General features: G+C 38.1%; 1 protein-coding gene across 4 annotated transcripts in view; it reads left to right on the plus strand.

Moving 5' to 3' along the window:
• The first annotated feature begins 868 nt into the window (after window positions 1-868).
• The window catches only part of SLC9A8 (solute carrier family 9 member A8), a 66590-nt gene continuing 48336 nt past the window's right edge, over window positions 869-19122 (plus strand). For all 4 annotated transcript variants that reach the window (XR_011600279.1, XR_011600278.1, XR_011600280.1 and 1 more), the window contains exons 1-5: window positions 869-1007; window positions 5988-6166; window positions 14274-14354; window positions 17126-17184; window positions 18826-18909. Coding sequence is in view for 1 of the 4 variants with exons in the window: in XM_070941732.1 (XP_070797833.1) it covers window positions 994-1007; window positions 5988-6166; window positions 14274-14354; window positions 17126-17184; window positions 18826-18909 (417 nt within the window). In the remaining 3 variants the exon portion in view is untranslated. The remainder of the gene's footprint in view (window positions 1008-5987; window positions 6167-14273; window positions 14355-17125; window positions 17185-18825; window positions 18910-19122) is intronic.

Consider the following 19122-nt stretch of genomic DNA (forward strand, 5'->3'; position numbering starts at 1 on the left):
ATTCAGCTAGCATGTTTAATTAATGCTTATTAACTGCATAGCAGACAACCACAAATGAAAACTCGATATAGAACCTCTTCTGCAAAAATGATTACTTTTATACATTGCTGTGATGAATTTGGAGAAAATCCCAGAGCTGGGGTAAACTTGTTGTTTGTCTGCTGTTTTATTCATTTTCTATTCTTAGGTAACTAAGCAAAAAAATGCATTTCTCTTTCAATAATGTGGCATGATGTACAAAGAAGAATTAAAACAACAGAATTCAAATATTGTGCTAAGCCATAATATGATTTGATTTTGACTTGACAAATTATGCATACCCTGTCCTTATGGTTTTAAACCATGGTTTACAATTTAGCATACAGTGCAGATTTAGCCAATTGTAAATTAATTAATAGTTAAAACAACCTATGAATTAACACTATGCATGAATTCAGTCTCTTTAAAAAGTTCAACACTTTTACATATTCCTCCTATTATTGCTGCTGGACCAGTTAAGACTAATGTTAATATTAACTCCCAAGGAATCATGTTTGACCGATTCCTCAAAAGTTTCGCTCTTTCCACACCAAGAGTCCTTGGTTAAGTGCCACTTAACGGCCACACCTGAGCAGCAGGTGGGGCTCCTTTGCTCGGAAGCCTCTTGAACAATTGGAGAAATGACGCGCCACCGTACAAGGCCGGATATGCAAATCTCGGCCATGACGTAACGCCCCAACCACGCGCCGACGACGTAATTACCGAGAAAGAACTGGCACTGAAACCACAAATGCCCTCTCCGGTCCTTCCCAGACTCTTGTTTGCCATAGAGACGCGCATTTGCCGGTTCCAGAGCGTCGCAAACAAGAACCCGGAAGTCGGCCTCACATAGTGCAGTTCTATAACGCTCTATGGTGCGCAGGTGGTGGTGTGGGGGGGCAGGGAGAAGACGGAAAGAAACAACATAATTCTTTACCCCCCCCCAGAACCACCACCACCGTTAAGAGTTGAAGAATGGCGCAAATGGAGTGAGTGGTTTCTCTTTAAGGGCTCTCTGGGCGTGGGGCAAGAGGCGTAGGGGTGGGAATTCCTGTCGGGACTGGGGAGGGGGAGGGGGAGGGGGCGGTCAACGGTGCCAGATTTGCGGTGGGTGAAAAGGTGGAGAAGAAACGCGTGAGGGGAAGGAAAGAAAGAATGGCATGAGGGGAAACCTATGTCGGGCCCTTGAGGTGCGGGCCGCCTTTAATGGAACCCCCGCCTCCCCACAGAGCAGCCACTCTCATTTCATACCATTCCTGCCACCTGGGCCTTTCCAGATAGGGGAGGTTTACGATCCCACCCGCCATCCTGGCCTTTCCAAGCAGGTGTCTTCTTTGGTATGCAGACATACATCTCCTGACACCTCGGCTGTCGTTGCTGGGCTGCCTGGTGGGGGACGGAGTCGACCCCTTCTGGAAAAACTCCTGATTGGGGAAGGCTGGGGCCGAGAGGGGGGGGATGCCTAACGTCCCCTTTTATTCGTATCCATTTCATGTATTCATAATCATGTTTATACTTATATCTGTTATCTAATACATGCTTGACGAAATAAATAAAATAAATAAATAAAATAAAATATGAACAAGAAGTTGAAAGGCTGTAGAGATTCTCAGTCATCCAGGTCATGGTTGTCCCAAAGGTGTCTTTGGTTATTCGGGTTGTCTCCCGCGTAAAATTGGAAGTGTCTTGGCGACGTTTCGACAAAGTCTCATTCGTCATCTTCAGGCTGGTGTTTTCGGCTTCGTGCTCCTAGAAGCACGAAGCCGAAAACACCAGCCTGAAGATGATGAATGAGACTTTGTTGAAACGTTGCCAGGACACTTCTAATTTTACGCGGGAGAAAACCCGAATAACCAAAGACCTACATACAAACACCCGCGAAAACCTCAGAAAACATATACATATACATACATACACACATACATACATACATACATATTTCTTTTCTTTTCGTAGGCCTTTATGTGTATTTCTCTTTAGCCAGGTTCTTCCTACGTAAACCAAGATTTTTATGCAGCCCTAGTTCAGTGAAATCACAATCCATTAGTTTCTAGGCTTTTTTCAGACAGCCAGCAAGCACCTTGCTACCCATTGGGAGACCTTGGTTGATGTAGGAAGAACCAGGCTAAAGAAAAATACACACACACACACACACACACACACTTTCTTGAAGAAAAATACACACACACACACACACACACACACATTTCATATATTTAATGTATTCATAATCAAGTTTATATTTATATCTGTTATCTAATACATGCTTGACAAAATAAAATAAAATAAATAAAAATATAAAAATATAAACAAGTTGAAAGGCTGATTCTCAGTCATCCAGGTCAGAGTTGTCCCAAAGGTGCTCTTTTTTTTCCCAGGAGGCAACTGCACTTTCTTGTTTGTTTTTCTTTTGAAGATGTTTTGCTTCTCATCCAAGAAGCTTCTTCAGCTCTGACAGGATAGTGGGGAATGGAAGGATTTATATTCCTTGCAGACAGCTGGTCATTTGCATCCTTTTAGAGCAGAGGTCTTCAAACTTGGCAGCTTTAAGACTTGTGGGCCTCAACTCCCAGAGTTCTCCAGCCAGCTATGCTGTATTCTGGGAGTTGAAGTCCACAAGTCTTAAAGCTGCAAAGTTTGGGGACCGTTGTTTTAGAAGGTCTTTGAAGCACTTGGAGGTTTATCCTATGTCCTCAGGGTCACATGAGTATTGCTCCTGGTTCCTGTAGTCTGCATTTTTTCCCCTCTGGAAATCCATCTCTACTCCCACACTATTCAAAGGGTGTTCTTCTCCAAATTGTATAGCTAAAAGTCTCTAGAGATTCTCAGTCATCCAGATCATGGTTGTCCCAAAGGTGCTTTTTTTTTCCAGGAGGCAACTGAATTTTTCAGAAGTCCAGTTACCTCCTGAAAAAAAAGCACCTTTGGGACAAGAGGTTGAAAGGTGTCTTCAGTGTTGGAGGTGTGGAAGGCTGAGTCATTTCTCAGACAAGTTCCAGGAAATGTAGAAGTTAAGCTATTGATACCTATGGAGATTCTCAGTCATCCAGGTCATTCTGGTTCCAAAGGTGCTTTTTGTTCAAGAAGCAACTGGACTTTCTGATTTTTTTTCTTTGAAGATATTTCGCTTCTCATTCAAGAAGCTGCTTCAGTTCTGAAGTCCCATTGCCTCTTGAAAAACCACCTTTGAGTTAAGCTGTTGATACTGTTTAAACACATATATGAGAGCCAATTTGGTCTTGTGGTTATGTCAGCAAGCTAGAAAGCAGGAGACTGTGAGTTCAAGTCCCACCTTAGCTATCTGTGAAAGCAGGCTGGGTGACCTTGGGCCAGTCACGCACTTTCTCACGGGTTGTGGAGAGAATAGGAGCAGTTATTGAGTTATTTGTAAAAATAATAAATGCCGGATACAAATGAATAAATATTGACCATGATATGATAATTATTTGTAAGCAGAGCAACCTAAGTGGAAGAGGAAAGATATATTGCCAGGTTATAAAAAGAAAATTGCAATGAAACTTACAGGTTGCAATAATAATTAAAAGAATAGCATCCTCTTTTGCTTATTGGATATCAGTGCAAGAACTATAGCATTACTTCAGACTTTGCATTAGTGCAAAAATATGAATGAACACAATTGGTCTTACAAGAAATGTTTCCCTCATTTTTTATTGTTAAAGAATACTTGCTATTTTTATACTGAATTTATCCATATCAAAGGTATTATAGAATTGAAAATTGAAATTTGCCAAACAAAACTTTACATATAAATATAACTACCAACTTTTTGCACAGAGAGTAATATACTTATTAGTCTGTGGACCTAAACAGAAAGTTAGTTTGGTGTAGTGATTAATACACCAGGCTAGAAATTGGAAAATTGTGTATTCTACTTCTGCATTAGGCACAAAGCTATCTGGGTGACATTGGGCCAGATACTGTCCCTTAGCCCTAAACAGGCACTGGCAAACCAATAAGCAAAAAACTACTGCCCCCTGCACACACCCTGCCCCCGGCAGAAACCCGAAGATCAGCTGGCCAGTGGGAGGCATGCCCGCATGCGCAGTGAAGCTGAACTGGGCGATGGCTTGTGTGCCATCAAAGAGGGCGCTGTGTGCCACCTCTGGCACACATGGCATAGGTTCACCATCATGGTTATATGATAATGGCCTTAGCTATGTAGTTTCTCTACATGTTATCACATTATACAAGACAAGCAGGCAGGGCGTATCTAACTTGGTTACTCTTTCCTGCATTATTCAGCATATTAGCATGAGTATAGTGTGAATTAGCAATATTTTTTGCATTACACATGGAATATAAAACTCAGAATCCTATTGGAAGCTTGTGAATATGCAACATTCTTACCTTTTTGTCAGCATGTGAGCAAAGGGGTAATGAGAATGTAGACTGTAGCTATGAAGAAAATCTGAATCAAAGTAAAGGCTTTTAAGAACTCATCTTTAAATTGTCCAATTTTGACTATTTTCTCTTGATTTTGGATTATGAGGTATGCTTGGTCTTGTACTAAATTTTAGGACATCTGAGTGTACCGTCTGTTCCTTGGAGAGCCATATGAGCTGAACAGTATACACTTTTAAAGTGGTTTGGAATAAGTGTTTTGGTTTTCTCATGAGCACATGGTTTTCTACTATTCAGTAAAGCAACTTCTCCTTATATAAATTTGTTAAAATTTTTAAAGAAATTATAAAAACCAACATAAACTAAAACACAAGAAAAAGAAAACAAAGATAAAAGTGCAGAAAGAAAAGATAAAAAGAAATAGAAGTTTCTGATTTCCTTAGCAGTAAATAAAAATATGATTACAAAGTAATTCTTTACTCTAGGATTACAAAAAAACCCCTCACTTTTTTCTGTTCATTTTATTCCTAATCATCAAAACCATGAGTCCCAAGTGCATTTTTCTGGTTCATGCCAAAAGGCTATAATAAAGGATTTATAGTGAGCCAGAAATGTAAATACTATCTTTTCTTTAATCAAGAAGTTCAATTTAGACATCTCTGCAAGTTCTATCATGGTCACCAACCATTCCCTTATTGTTGGTATTGTATTGTATTGTATTGTGTTGTGTTGTGTTGTGTTGTGTTGTGTTGTGTTGTGTTGAGTTGAGTTGTATTGTATTGTATTGTATTGTATTGTATTGTATTGTATTGTATTGTATTGTATTGTATAACATAATACTCTCTTCTATTAGCTTTCTATTTCATACGAACATCCACTCTTTCATTCAAGCTAGACAGCAGACAGCAAAGTATAATTTTCAAACTGGTAGGCTCAATCCTCCTCTTTTTTGTGCATCTTGTAATACCTTGTATTTAAGTTAGGTTTTCTTCTTCCATGAATGAGGCTTCTGAATGAGCTGAAAAAAGGGGCTCTGATTTAAGGAGTCAATTTATTAAAGTTAATATAATGAGGCTATTTTAACAAATAGCAGAGAGATACTATGTACTTGTGTCCAATATTATTTCTTCCAAATCAGTTTTGAAGTGTGCATAGCTATAATAACTATCCCATAGCTATTACTGATAATTTAGAACACTAATATAATATGCACCATCCATTCCTCCTGGAGTAGTTCAGTCTCTTAGGCACTCTTTGTTTTTTCTAGAATCTAGATTATATATTTGTAGGTGTCTTTATCTTTATTTCTATTTTGCTTTGATGTATTTACTCTTAGAAGCAGCAAATGTTCTTTCAGGTACTATAGTCTTCACACACAGTTATTTTAACCATTTTACTGCAATAGTTTCCCAAGAGATTTTGGAGTCACAGTATTTATATTGCAATTATCCAAGACCTACAATAAAGCACAGTTCTTTTCAGACAGGTTAATGTTAGGCAGTTGTTTCTTAAATAACAGTTTTTACCAATTTTCTGTGTTTTAGACATTGTTTTTATTTTTAGTCCTGTTTCTACGCAGTCTGACTTGGGTTTGCATTCTCTTACAGCTTCCCAAATGTGACCCATGATGTATTCAATTTCACCCTTCATACCACCCTGGCCCTCACCACAAAACTAGTGCTTCCTACACCTGCCAAACCAATCCTCCCAGTGCAAACTGGCGTCCAGGCTCAACAGGAAGAACAATCGAGTGGCATGACTATATTCTTTAGTCTCCTTGTACTAGGTAATCTCTTATTAATTACTTTTGATAGCAATCATGGAAAAATGGAGGTTGTGAAACACAATTCCAGTTATGCTTTCTGATCTGTATTGTAGAATGGAAGAGTTGTTTTAATTTAATTTCCAAAATAGAAGTAAGCAGATGTGAACATTAGCTTTAGTCTTTCTGAAATAAAATTTGCATACCTTTTTACTCATGCAGGGTGATGCAGTGACTCAGTGGTTAAGACACTGGGCTTGTTGACTGGAAAGCTGGCAGCCCAGGTTTGAGATATGAGCACTGCATGACAGGGTGAGCTCCTGTCCTTGCCTTATCTCCTGTCAATCTAGCAATTCAAAAGCATGCAAATTAGAGTAGATAAATATGAATTCAATGGGAAGGTAATAGTGCTTCATGATGTCATGCTGGCCAAATGACCATGGAAATGTCTTCGGACAGCGCTGGCTCAATGTACTCGAAACAGAGATGAGCATTACCCCTTATAATGCTTATTAGAGCCACAATGGCACAGTTGTTAGAGTGCAGTACTGCAGGCTACTTCTGCTGATCATCGGCTGCCAGCAGTTTGGCAGATTGAATCTCACCAGGCTCAAGGTTGACTCAGCCTTCCATCCTTCCGAGGTGGGTAAAATGAAGACCCAGATTGTTGGGGGCAATATGCTGACTCTGTAAACTGCTTAGAGAGGGCTGTAAAGCATTGTGAAGCAGTATATAAGTCCAAGTGCTATTGCTATTATAGTCAGCAATGACCAGCAGAGTAAAATCCACAGTAACTCCTTTACCTTTTTGCTTATGCATATAAGCAAGTAGTAAGAACATCAAATTTCACGTGGTTAGAGCAGGGGCAAAAAATATTTCTTTTATCAGAAGCGACACTTTGGGAGTGTTTCCCCCCCTCCCCATTTTACTCATTAGGATAAAGGTGTGAATTTGAGAGGATTATGCCATATGAATAAGTATACTCATAAGTTTCCAGAAAGCTTTTTTGGCAGGGTGGGGGCTGTTTGAGAATTGCAACTTTTTTCTAAGAGTTTTGATTTCCCTCTTAAAAATGATGGAAAACTGTACAGTCAGTGTTCATTTGTGCTGTCAGAATGGGATATGAGTAACCAAATGGGATATAAAATAAGCAATTCAGAAATCACATGTGGCTCATAAGTGATCTATACCTTGTGTAATGTGTCAAATTCCCCATTCAGGAGATTTTGGCAAATGTTATCTGTGGTTTGCTAAATGTTTACAGATTCTTGATGATCTCGTCTGTCATAAACCATTCTATGTGCCCATTGGTCTTAGTGCATTATATTCAACCTTCTGGAAATAGCATCATAGCACATTTAACTAAATGTAACCTGTGCCACATTGGCTTCTCTAACTATTTAGCAAACTGCTATGGCTGCACATGAAAGTAGCTGATGGCTGCATACAAATCATGAAAATGTAAATATTTTAAGATGAGGTATAATATGTAAGTGGAGTTAAAGGCTGCGTTCTTCCTTTTGGCTTAGCCATGTTGTATAAAATTTGTAATTCATTAATTAGGATTTAATATAGTATGTAGATTCAGCCAATTGTGATTTATTTAGCAAAGTTATGTTTAAATACATGATAACTTAATACTGTGTGGGTATCAAATTAATGATTTTTCCCAGGATAAGGGAAAACAATTTGATAGGTTGATTCTTGGGAGTAGCAGGTTATTTCCAGCCAAAGCTTTACTTTGGCAATTTACAAGTTACGTTGTAGTTTGCATGAGTAGAGTGGTAATATAAGAAAGACATTTTCATTCATCCTGGAGTTTCACTATTTGCCTGTTTCAATGAGAATTTTCCTAATGAAGATACAAGATTCACATGAACTTTTAATTACAATAAAAAATATTATATTACTATTAGAGTCATTTTCTTCCTAACTGTACCTTATCAATTTTTAAACAAAGAAAAAAGATGAGTTAAAAATATAATAACAACAATTGTTAGGGGGGGAACTATCATGACAAGAAGCACTGGTAATATTAAAAAAATCTGCAAAAAAATTGAGGAATGGTAATTAATAGGATCAGTTCTTACATTTTAAAAATATTCTGAAAATAGTCTAATAATTTTTGTAAAGCAGATTTAGGTCACCTCTATATAGGTAACGCTCGATTTACGACCACAGCTGAGACCAAAAGACAGTTGTTAAGTGAGTTTTGCCCCTTTTTACAAGCTTTCTTGTCACAGTTCTTAAGTGAATCACTGCAGTTGTTAGTAACACCATTGTTAAGTAAATCTGGCTTCCCCACTGACTTTACTTAACAGAAATTTGCAAAAGGCAACCCCAGGACACTGCAATCGTCATAAATACGAGTCAGTTGCCAAGTGTCTAAATTTTGATCATAGGACCATGGGGATGCTGCAATGGTCGTTAAGCGTAAAAAATGGTCATGTCATTTTTTTCAGTGCTGTTGTAACTTTGAATGGTCACTAAACATAGTGTTGTAACTTGAGGACTACCTGTAATAAATTTGTAAAATACGTCACAACAAAATAAGTTCCTTGTACAGATGCTAGTTTGATGTGGGGGGGGAGGGTTTTGGAAGAGAGTGCTTTTGGGTCAGTGTTGACCCTTGGTAACTGCTTGGATGAGTCCGGGCAGTTTTCTGGGCAAAAGTTATGGAAGTAGTCTGCCATTGTTTTCTTCCTAGGGCTGAGAGAGAGACCCAAGGCTCCATATCTGGCTTTGTGCATAAGGTCTCCCTGGTTCTACTGATGCTTTGATACCCCAAACTGACCAACTCCTCCTCTCCCTTCCTACAATTTATATGTCACTTCAGCCTAATGAAAATTCCAAAGGATATTATTTACAGAAGCACTATGAGTTTGTAGGACTGGTTATACTGAAATATGCAGAGAAAGTAAGATGCAGCAAAATGTTATCCTACTACTCAAAAGGGTTTGTTGTTATTCAAGCTCCAGGGTTGGATAACTTGCAAATGGGTTGGTAGATGTTGACTGCAGAGTGTGTCTCAGCAATGACTCCTTACTATTTGCAGTGAAGGGGCAAATTGTAAAAAAAACCACTGTAAATAAGCCGTGACTAAGAAAGCACCAATAGAGCACATACCTTTCCAATTTAATCCATGACAGCACTAGGTTGGGCAGGAAATGTCTGATATGAAACCTTAGGAGCCACTGATAACAATGCAGACAATAAAGAGGAAGTTGTATTAGCCATCTGATTCATGATGAGGCTATTTCCTGGAAACTTTTATTTAAAACCAGCTAATACTTGTTAAATGTAGTCCAAATTAAAGCTGAACAGGCTGCTTTAGAAACAATGGCAAAAAAGGGCTAGGAAACCTTATTCTTGGTGGTACATTATTATACCTGAGGTCCAGTGCTTGTGGGAAAGCACTTAGGGCATAGAAGGCCTATATTTATTTATTTGAAAACATTGTATGGCTTCCCGCTTTGCCAAATGACTTATTAAAGACTAGACCTAGACACTTTCCTAAAAAAATATTGATGGGGAGAAATAACTATCAAAATAACCTCTAAAACAATCGGTGTTCTAGACAAACATGGCTGCTTGGTAATCTCTTTCTCTCCTTTGCCACTTTTTTTCTTGTTGAATGAGTCTTTCTCACTTGACTGTTGTGTCACGTGTCACAGTAATGTCACATGCTATGTCCAATAATATCTTCTACAGTACTAAACGGAGCCCCCATTATCTCATGAGACCTGGGTTTCTTTTCTTTATGCTGTTAACAATTCTGGATAAGGCCTTTTTGAAGAAGCCTGGCTGGAATGGCCTAGTCTCTTTTGTTTGATGAAGTCATCAAATATTTTAATAACTTGCATTTTTATCTAAGTTTACTAAACTTACTCCCTGCTTTTCTCTTTTTTGTACAGTTTTGCAGACTTTCTTACAACCCTCTTCCTCCCCCCCACTTTTTTTTGGTGAATATTGGCTGCTTCTCCTTGGTTTACTGTTACTAGCATGAGGCTGCTGTTGGTTGGATGCCCTGCAAGTTTTGAATTCCAAAACGTTTTTGGATTAAAACCAATATTTACTGTTTCTACTGCTACTTATGAAATGGATCCATTGTCTAAATGTGCTGTTTATAAGATGAAACTCTTTGTTAGCTAAAAATGTTGACAGAGCAGAAGTAGAAAAGAAAACTATTTTTCCTGTGCGCTGCTCCCACTATCCATGCATGGGTTAATCCTTCAGTGCTTGGCAAACAACTGAGTGAAAACAAAAGACTTTTCCTCCCCTTTCTGGCTCCCAAGCCACGCCTCTGTTCCCATGATCCCCCAGTCTTCACTCAGTTGCTGGCAAATCACTGTAGTGATTTTGGGAGCTCCACAGTTTTCCAGGAAGGTATTGTACCTCTGTGGGGACAGTTCTCCCTTTTGTCAATAGAAGAACCTATTTCCTGGAAGTTAACGTCCTCCAAAATAAACTAATATTTACCTTCGGATATATGTGATTAGGATGGAGTGTAATTTGTTTAGGTAAAATCCAGTGCATGGTTGGTCTTTTCCATACTAGTATGCTGTCTGGATAAAATAACTCTTCATGTGTTGGGCATTTTTTCTCAGTTTATTGGGAGAAAAAGTGGCTTCTTCTTTGATTGGGTTATGGCTGTGGTTACCTGATATGCTGTTTAAAATATAAAACTTTTTGACAGGCAAATTTGAATGCTTGTCGTTTTATCTTCTCATAAAAATGCTTTTCCGAAAGTTGATTTAAAACCTTTTGAGTCTTGATTCATTTTTCTCATTCATGTACCACATGCAGATTTGAATCAATTGGATAGAAGTAACAACTGTATCCATGTATATCAGAATGAATTATATCACAAGAATGCTGTGAAAATAAATGCTTGAGATACACAGGTAGTCCTTGAGTTACAACAGTTCATTTAGAGACCATTCAAAGTTACAACAGCACTGGAAAAAGTGACTTATAATCATTTTTCACACTTACAACCTTTGACGCATCCCCATAATCATGTAATCAAAATTCAGACACTTGGCAAATGGTTCATACTTATGACCGTTGCTGCATCCCAAAGTCACATGATCACCTTTTTCAACCTACTGACAAGCAAAGTCAACGGGGAAGTAGTCATTCACTTAACAATTGTGGCAAGGAAGGTCATAAAATGGAGCAAAACTCACTTAGCAAATGTCTCGCTTAACAACAGAAATGTTGGACTCAATTGTGGTTGTAAATCGAGGACTACATATAGTGCTAAGAGGGTAACATTTGCAAGTAGGATTACTGCATTTTACTGAGTAAAATTATTTTCTGAAAATGTTATTCATTTATTTAACAAATTTTTATAGCCATCCAACTCTCAAATAGGTGACTGGGCAGCTTACAACATTTAAAAAACCCATCATATAATAGGTAAGGGTTCCCCTCGCACATATGTACTGGTCGTTCCCGACTCTAGGGGTGGTGCTCATCTCCGTTTCAAAGCCGAAGAGCCAACGCTATCTGATGATTCCGTGGTCATGTGGCCGGCATGACTAAATACCGAAGGCACATGGAGCGTTGTTACCTTCCCACTGAAGTGGTCCGTATTTTTCTACTTGCATTTTACGTGCTTTCGAACTGCTAGGTTGGCAGAAGCTGGGGCAAGTAATGGGAGCTCACTCTGTTATGCGGCACTAGGGATTCGAACCGCTGAACTGTCGACCTTTCTGATTAACAAGCTCAGCGTCATAGCCACTGAACTACTGCATCATATAATAAAAACCCATTAAAAATACCCCCATAAAACAGTGAAATCATAAGACTATGAAATCAGCCACTTGGTCGGTTCCATCTCCATTTGTGGTCCCCAAGCCTGCTGACGAAACCACGGTTTTAGGGCCTTTTGGAAAAAGCAGCAAGCTGGGAGGGCAATCGTACCTTGGAGGAATGATGTTCCATAAAGAATGGGCTACCCCTGAGAAGGCCTTTTTCATGCTCCCATTAGATGTACAGGTAGTCCTTGACTTACGACCACTATTGAGCCCAAAATTTCTGTTGCTAAGTGAAACATTTGCTAAATGAACGGTGCCCCATTTTACACCTTTTTTTTTTTGCCAAACTTGTTAAGTGTATTGCTGCAGTTGATAAGTTAGTAATCTGGTTATTAAGTGAATCTGGCTTCCCCATTGACTTTGCTTGTCAGAAGATTGAAAAAGGTGATTGCATGGCTTTGGGACACTGTCATAAATATCAGTCAGTTGCCAAGCATCTGAATTTTGATCACACAGCATGGGGATGCTGCAACGGTCTTAAGTGTGAAAAACGGTCATAAGTCACTTTTTTTCAGTGTTGTAACTTTCAGCAATCACTAAATGAACTGTTGTAACTTGAGGACTACCTGTATATCCCTACTCGATGTTACCTTGTCCTGACTTCCCATCCTAGTGGGCTGAGTGGATGTAATGTCGGGGGAGACAATCTTTTAAATAGCCTGGCCCCAAGATATGTAAGGTTTTAAAGATGATAACCAGCACCTTGAATTGTACCTATTTTTCTATTTCAAGGAAATGTTATAATTGGGGAAAAAGTAGTCTGAAATAATCCACAATGTGAGGTACAAATAACACAGGAATGGGTGGGGAGTTCCTTATTGATTCCCCGGTTTTTAATATGAAAAACAGATTATGTCATTTAGGTGTATATATCATACTGTAATTGTAATAGCCTTTCACGAGCGGTGAAATTCTTGCAACATTAAATTTTGGAGAATCTTTTGTAACATAAAACACCCCCACAATACTTCATGCACAAGAATAATTACAACATTTCACAACTGGGTGGATGCTTGTCTGTGTTACTTGTGTTGATGTTATTGTAGAGTCATTAAGATTTGTTACCACATGTCTATAGGAAAATGAAATATTGACTAGAGGCATTTCATGGTGTTAAGTTATATTAATTCAGTGGGAAAATTCTCAGAAGCAATAAATTTTTTTTTATTTTTTTATTTATTTATTTATTTATTATCGGATTTATATGCCACCCTTTCTCCACAAGGACTCAAGGACTCACAAGTTGAAGCTTAAGGTTAAAGCATTAAATTTTTTTTTAAAAAAAATAATCCAATTATTTATGGAAAAGTAAATAGATCAGTTAGCAGATGACCATACAACTGATATGACAATTAATTTACTTATGTTTCTTAATATGAAAGATGGGACAGTTGGTTAAACAGTTAAAATTTGCCAAATTTTTAAAAATGCATATAAATACAGAGCAACCCCTGCTCCCTTCTGGCACTGATGTTGTTATCTAGTTTGATAATGCAATATCTGCAAGAAAGCATCCAAGTTCAGAGAGCATCAAGGAGCTCACAACAGAGACCATACTGGTGGAGATCCTCTGGAAGCAGGTGTTTTTATGGTTCACCATGTGCATTATGGCAAGTATTTTGCTACAGGAGCTCCAACAGATTCTCATAATAACAAATGTGCCCACTGATCTAAAAAGATTGGTGGTTTCTGACCTGTATATCTCATTTTTAGTGATGCTACTTTCTTCATTGTTTACATGGAAGAAAATCTATTGTCCTGGATTCTTAATTAAAAATATAACAGATTGCAATAATTTACACAGTTTTTATAATTGGATACGTAGCTTTGGATCCTAGGATTTCTTGCACAAATGGGAGAAGTTAGATCTTCCTCCTAGCAGCTAACTGCCCCTCCCCCAATAGGTACCGGTATTTGCTCTTTTCTGCACATCTCATTGTGAACTGTTCTAGAATAATCCTAGAAGTGACTTTTTCCAAATAATATAATATAATATAATATAATATAATATAATATAATATAATATAATATAATATAATATAATATAATATAATATAATATGTTATGTGAAAGAATTGTTTGGATCAAAGCCATCAATGTTTCTTCTATTCAAAACTGACATGAAGCTGACAATGACCATGTTACATTGTTTTTGATCAGAACTCACAGAACAATGTGCCTGTAAGCCCATATAAAATATTAAAAAGTTATTATAGATAGCATTTAACTAACTTTAACTAATGGCAGAGTTTGTTTGATTAAGAATTTTGTTGTTAAATAACTCTAAATATTGTCTGCTTTTTCTTCAGCTATTTGCATCATATTGGTGCATTTATTGATAAGATACAGACTGCATTTTTTGCCAGAGAGTGTTGCTGTTGTTTCTTTAGGTAAGTACTGATGGTAGCAAGAAAAAATATACTGTTCTGTTTGAATAAATGACCAGTCACTGATATTTTCAAAGTCTAGATTGTAATTTAATCCAAGCTTTGCTTTTTTTTTTTTTGGGTTATTTGCCTTTATAATGTATTTCCTTTGTAAGATTCAACACAGTGTAAGTAGTCCCCCCTCTCCCCCCCAAAAAAAATCCTGTGAAGTTCACTAGTGTGAAGGGGAGAAATAATATGATTGGTTCCAAGTCAATTTATTAAACAATTTATGAGACAGATTTATATGGCCAGGACATGGGTGATTGTGAGAAGGGCAGTCACTGATTATCATGACCGAACAAGGATTTTAACTTACATCCCTCAGGTTGAAGGTTGTTTAATCATAATGATTGTACATATTTGTTTTAAGAGAGTGAAGGATGCAGGTTATTATTGTGCAAGGAAGAATGGCAATATCCAAAATCCTCTCTGTAAATCTGGCACTGCTGTTGGCAGTTTCAACATCTTCTCTGCTTGAGGTTGATCAGAGCTGTGAAAGTTATGTCGTAATCTTGAGCATTCTGGGACTTGTTTTTACCTTGCCTAATAAATGATTGATACTCTGAGAGCTGTCATAGGAGAATTTTGCTTTGCTATTTTAGAATAGAGTTGGGATGGAAGAGCACCTCCCCAGCTGAGTCTGAGTGTTATTTCTCCTCATCCTATATGACTTACATTTTTTTTTTTGAAATCCAGATATTGGCCAATAATTCTCATTGTCATCAACTAATGTGACTATTAGCTAAACCAGTGGTCCCCAACCTTTTTATCGCCGCGGCCCGCTGAGCGCGCGCAGGGGTGGGGGCACGGCCCAGGAGCTTTTGCGCACGGCCCATTGCGCACGGCCCAGGAGCCTTTGCGCTGCAGCGTTCATGTCCCCCGGCCGCTGCGCGGCCCGGTGCCAGGTACTCCACGGCCCGGCACCGGTCCGCGGACCGGGGGTTGGGGACCACTGAGCTAAACTATTGTGCATGGTGCATGGTATTGACCAACAGATATGAAGGTAATTGGATTGGTTTTAGCTGGTCTTTGAGAACCCTAACATTAATAGCAAACAGAGAGCCATCTCTTTCTGGGTTATGGTTGTTGTTTCAGCCATTGTACAGATTGTTCCTATAAATATATGAACAGCTGTGCTACATTTCTAGGGCATCAGCAGGAAAAAGTATAAAATCTGTTAACTTGCATCATAAACAGTATGTGTCCTGACACTTAGAGGGAGGCAGACAGAGTTCTTATGAACAAAACTCACAGAGTGAACTAAAGAATTTATGATGAGATAAACTTGTGGTCCTTTCTCTCCCTCATTTGTGATTAGGTAAATATATTAATTCTCTTAAATTGAGCTCAACTCCTCATGCCTACCTGGATATTTTTGGGACTTTCCAGGCTAGTTTATAGTCTGGAATTTCCTAATAGTCTCCCATCCAAGTACATTTAAACTCAACCCTATTTAGTTTATAACATGGACAGAATATCTAGATACGGTATTTACTGCTTGCTGGAACTAAAGATGACTATGAATCAATCTTGGCTCGTGGGGACTCCATGGATACTCTGTTTTTCTTGGCAGCAGTATAGAAGTGATTTGCCATTGCTGTCTTCTGACAGAGAGAAATGGGCCAGTATTAAAAACCATAGAATGAAGCTGGTTTAAATGTAATCCACAAAATGTAATCCACATTACATTTGTAATCTACAATCTGAATTTTTTACCACCTCCTTGAGATGTTGTAATGGTACTCTTGTGCTACTCCAGAGCCCTTCAAAGAAAATTCTGTACAGCTGCGGTGGTGTAGTGGTTAGAGTGCAGTATTGCAGGCTACTTCTGCTGCTCACTGGCTGCCACAGTTTGGTAGATCAAATCTCACCAGGCTCAAGGTTGACTCAGCCTTCCATCCTTCCGAGGTGGGTAAAATGAGGACCCAGATTGTTGGGGGAAATATGCTGACTCTGTAAACCGCTTAAAGAGGGCTGTAAAGCACCATGAAGCGGTATATAAGTCTAAGTGCTCTTGCTATTGCTGTTGTCAAAAGGTGGGAATGCAAATGAGTTAAAAGGTAATGTTAGCAGTTTTGTTTCCAGGGAAGAGCAAAACAAGCAATGATCATTTGCTTGGATACATAGAAATAGTTGTTACCATTAACATCATTATTGTGTCATCGATATATGTGCCTTTTCTTCGTCTTTATATAAATCCAGTTCCCTCAGTCACTAAGGCATGAGCCATCAGTGTGTGTTAATATGGGCGAGGTGAATTTTGACTCTAGCAACTATAGGTATTTGTGATTTCCTCCCTCCCTCCCTCCCTCCCTTTATTTCCCTATTTACTTTCCATATTACTGGGTTGTTTAAAGTTGCCTAAAGTTACATGACAACTGCTGTGTATATGCAATAAAGAAAGAAAGAAATGCTAAGCTCTTTAGTTGCTGAACTCAAAGGGTTGTGAAATCGTTCTTTGATATCAGAACAGGTAATAGCAACTCAGAGTTGTTTTCAGTTTCCTGTTCTGGTTTCTCAGCAGATTGGATCTGTTATTAATAACACCAAGACAGACAGGTTAAACCCAGAATTCAGAGCTTTATGAGAAAATTGCAGGCATAATGAGGATGAGGAGAAAGGACCACTGTTTGAGACTATACTTATTTTTAGATGACTCATATGCAGTGGCTTACAACTTTCAATTATCACATGAACAGATCAATTGTTCTTTGTTTATTTTTTCTTTTTAGGTATCTTGATGGGTGCAGTTATAAAAATTATAGAATCTCAAAAGCTGGCCAACTGGAAGGTATATCAGCAATTTCTACAATATATTTATCATATAATTGATGCCATATTTATTTTAAATAATTCAGCTGGAATGCCCAACTCCCAATTAATATTCTTTTCTTCATTCCTAAAGGAGGGAGAATTTTTTTATTGGTCGTCTCAGTTCAATAAGATGTACAAACTGCTAGCTGGTAATTCTAGGATTTATAATCCAACACATAGATTACATCAGAGATAGCTGGCATAATTATAATCACACAGCAATTGAGCTCATTATTCTGCCATGAAAACAGGATGCCTAATAAACATTGAAAAATGGAGTATGCCTGTTTTGAATTCCATAAACTCCTTTCCCAGGGACTTACCAATCACTCAGTTTTTATTGAGCCTTTTGGGGGAAACCTCTTCTCCTTTGCACTTTTAGTTAACCCTAAAATGTTTTTGTACTTTTATAAAACAGAGATTTCCTAAGCCACCGATAGGAAACCTGCAGTCAACAATACTCCTTTTGTGATCTCAGTCTAATTTTCAGTCTAATTTAGGGGATTTAAGGAATTAAGAAGGGAAGGATTAAGGTTTGTTTTACTTGTGGTAGGTTAAGAGAGAAAATAAGTATATTTAGTCCTTTAAAGCCCACCAAAAGGTGAGAAAGAACCAAAATCCACCCTAGTCACATTGAGTTAAAAACTACATCCTGAACGATCAAAAAACCTGCCCTATTATATATTTGAATGTCAGGATCCCTAATTTTAAATATAGAATTTTAGATTCTTCACGCCAGTGGGTGATACTTATTAATAATACATTACTTCACTGTAGTATCTTTGTTATCATGTTGCCTATTTTGACAATTCAGATATTAGGGTAGTACATTCTTTGAGGTGTCTCAGTTCTTCCTCCTTCTATTTTCTCGCCAAGTGCAACCCTGTGAGATGGGTTGTTTTGAGAGAGAATAACTCACAAGATCACCTAGCCAGCTATCATGCCTAAGGTGGGACTAATGAAGAAGAAGACGACCAGCAGCAAGCTGGATGGGCTGAATTAAAATGGCAATGGAAGACTTAAATGACTTGGTTAAGAACAGATCATCCTGGACAAAATCTATTTATTTGATTGATTGATTGATTGATTGATTGATTTTATTATATTTTTATACCGCCCTTCTCCCAAAGGACTCAGGGCAGTGAACAGCCATAATAAAACAATATACAAGACAAATTTAAAAACCATATTAAAATAATTCAATTTTGGCCGAATTTAAAATTCCCATTCTAAAACCCTTATAAAACATATTAAAACCCATATTTAAAACCCAATTAAAATTATCAGACCGGCTTGTTGGAATAACAGGGCACGGAGGTCAGGGATCCTTCGTATATCCGGGGGCAATTTGTTCCATAGGGCAGGAGCCCCCACCGAGAAGGCTCTCCCCCTGGGAGTCGCCAGTTGACATTGTTTGGCCGACGGCACCCTGAGGAGGCCCCCTCTGTGGGAGCGTATCGGTTGCTAGGAACTAGCGACTAGGAATCAACACTTACTTGGTGGCACATACTGTAATAAAATGTTCCTATTTTTATTAGAGTGCTGGATTTACCTTTGTTCCAATATGGTATTATTCCCTTTCTCATATATCTCATAATTCCTTAATCTTTTTTTGCAGGAGGAAGAAATGTTTCGTCCTAATATGTTTTTTCTTCTTTTACTTCCGCCGATTATATTTGAATCTGGGTATTCATTGCACAAAGTGAGTTTTTTTTGGTTGTTCGTTATAATGATTTGTATACGGCCTACTCAAGGTCAATTACAATAGTAGAACAAGCAGAAAATAATATTGCAAAATCCACCAATCAGAAACAATAAAATTTCATTAATATTATAAACATCTAAAACCTTCTAAAAGCTCAGGAATTAATGGAAATCATTGATGTTGCCCAAACCACTGACGGACCAATACATG

Source organism: Pituophis catenifer, unplaced genomic scaffold (assembly GCF_029215685.1).
Source record: "Pituophis catenifer annectens isolate HBS135680 unplaced genomic scaffold, rPitCat1.0.hap2 SCAF_3, whole genome shotgun sequence".
In the NCBI taxonomy this organism is placed as follows: domain Eukaryota; kingdom Metazoa; phylum Chordata; class Lepidosauria; order Squamata; family Colubridae; genus Pituophis; species Pituophis catenifer.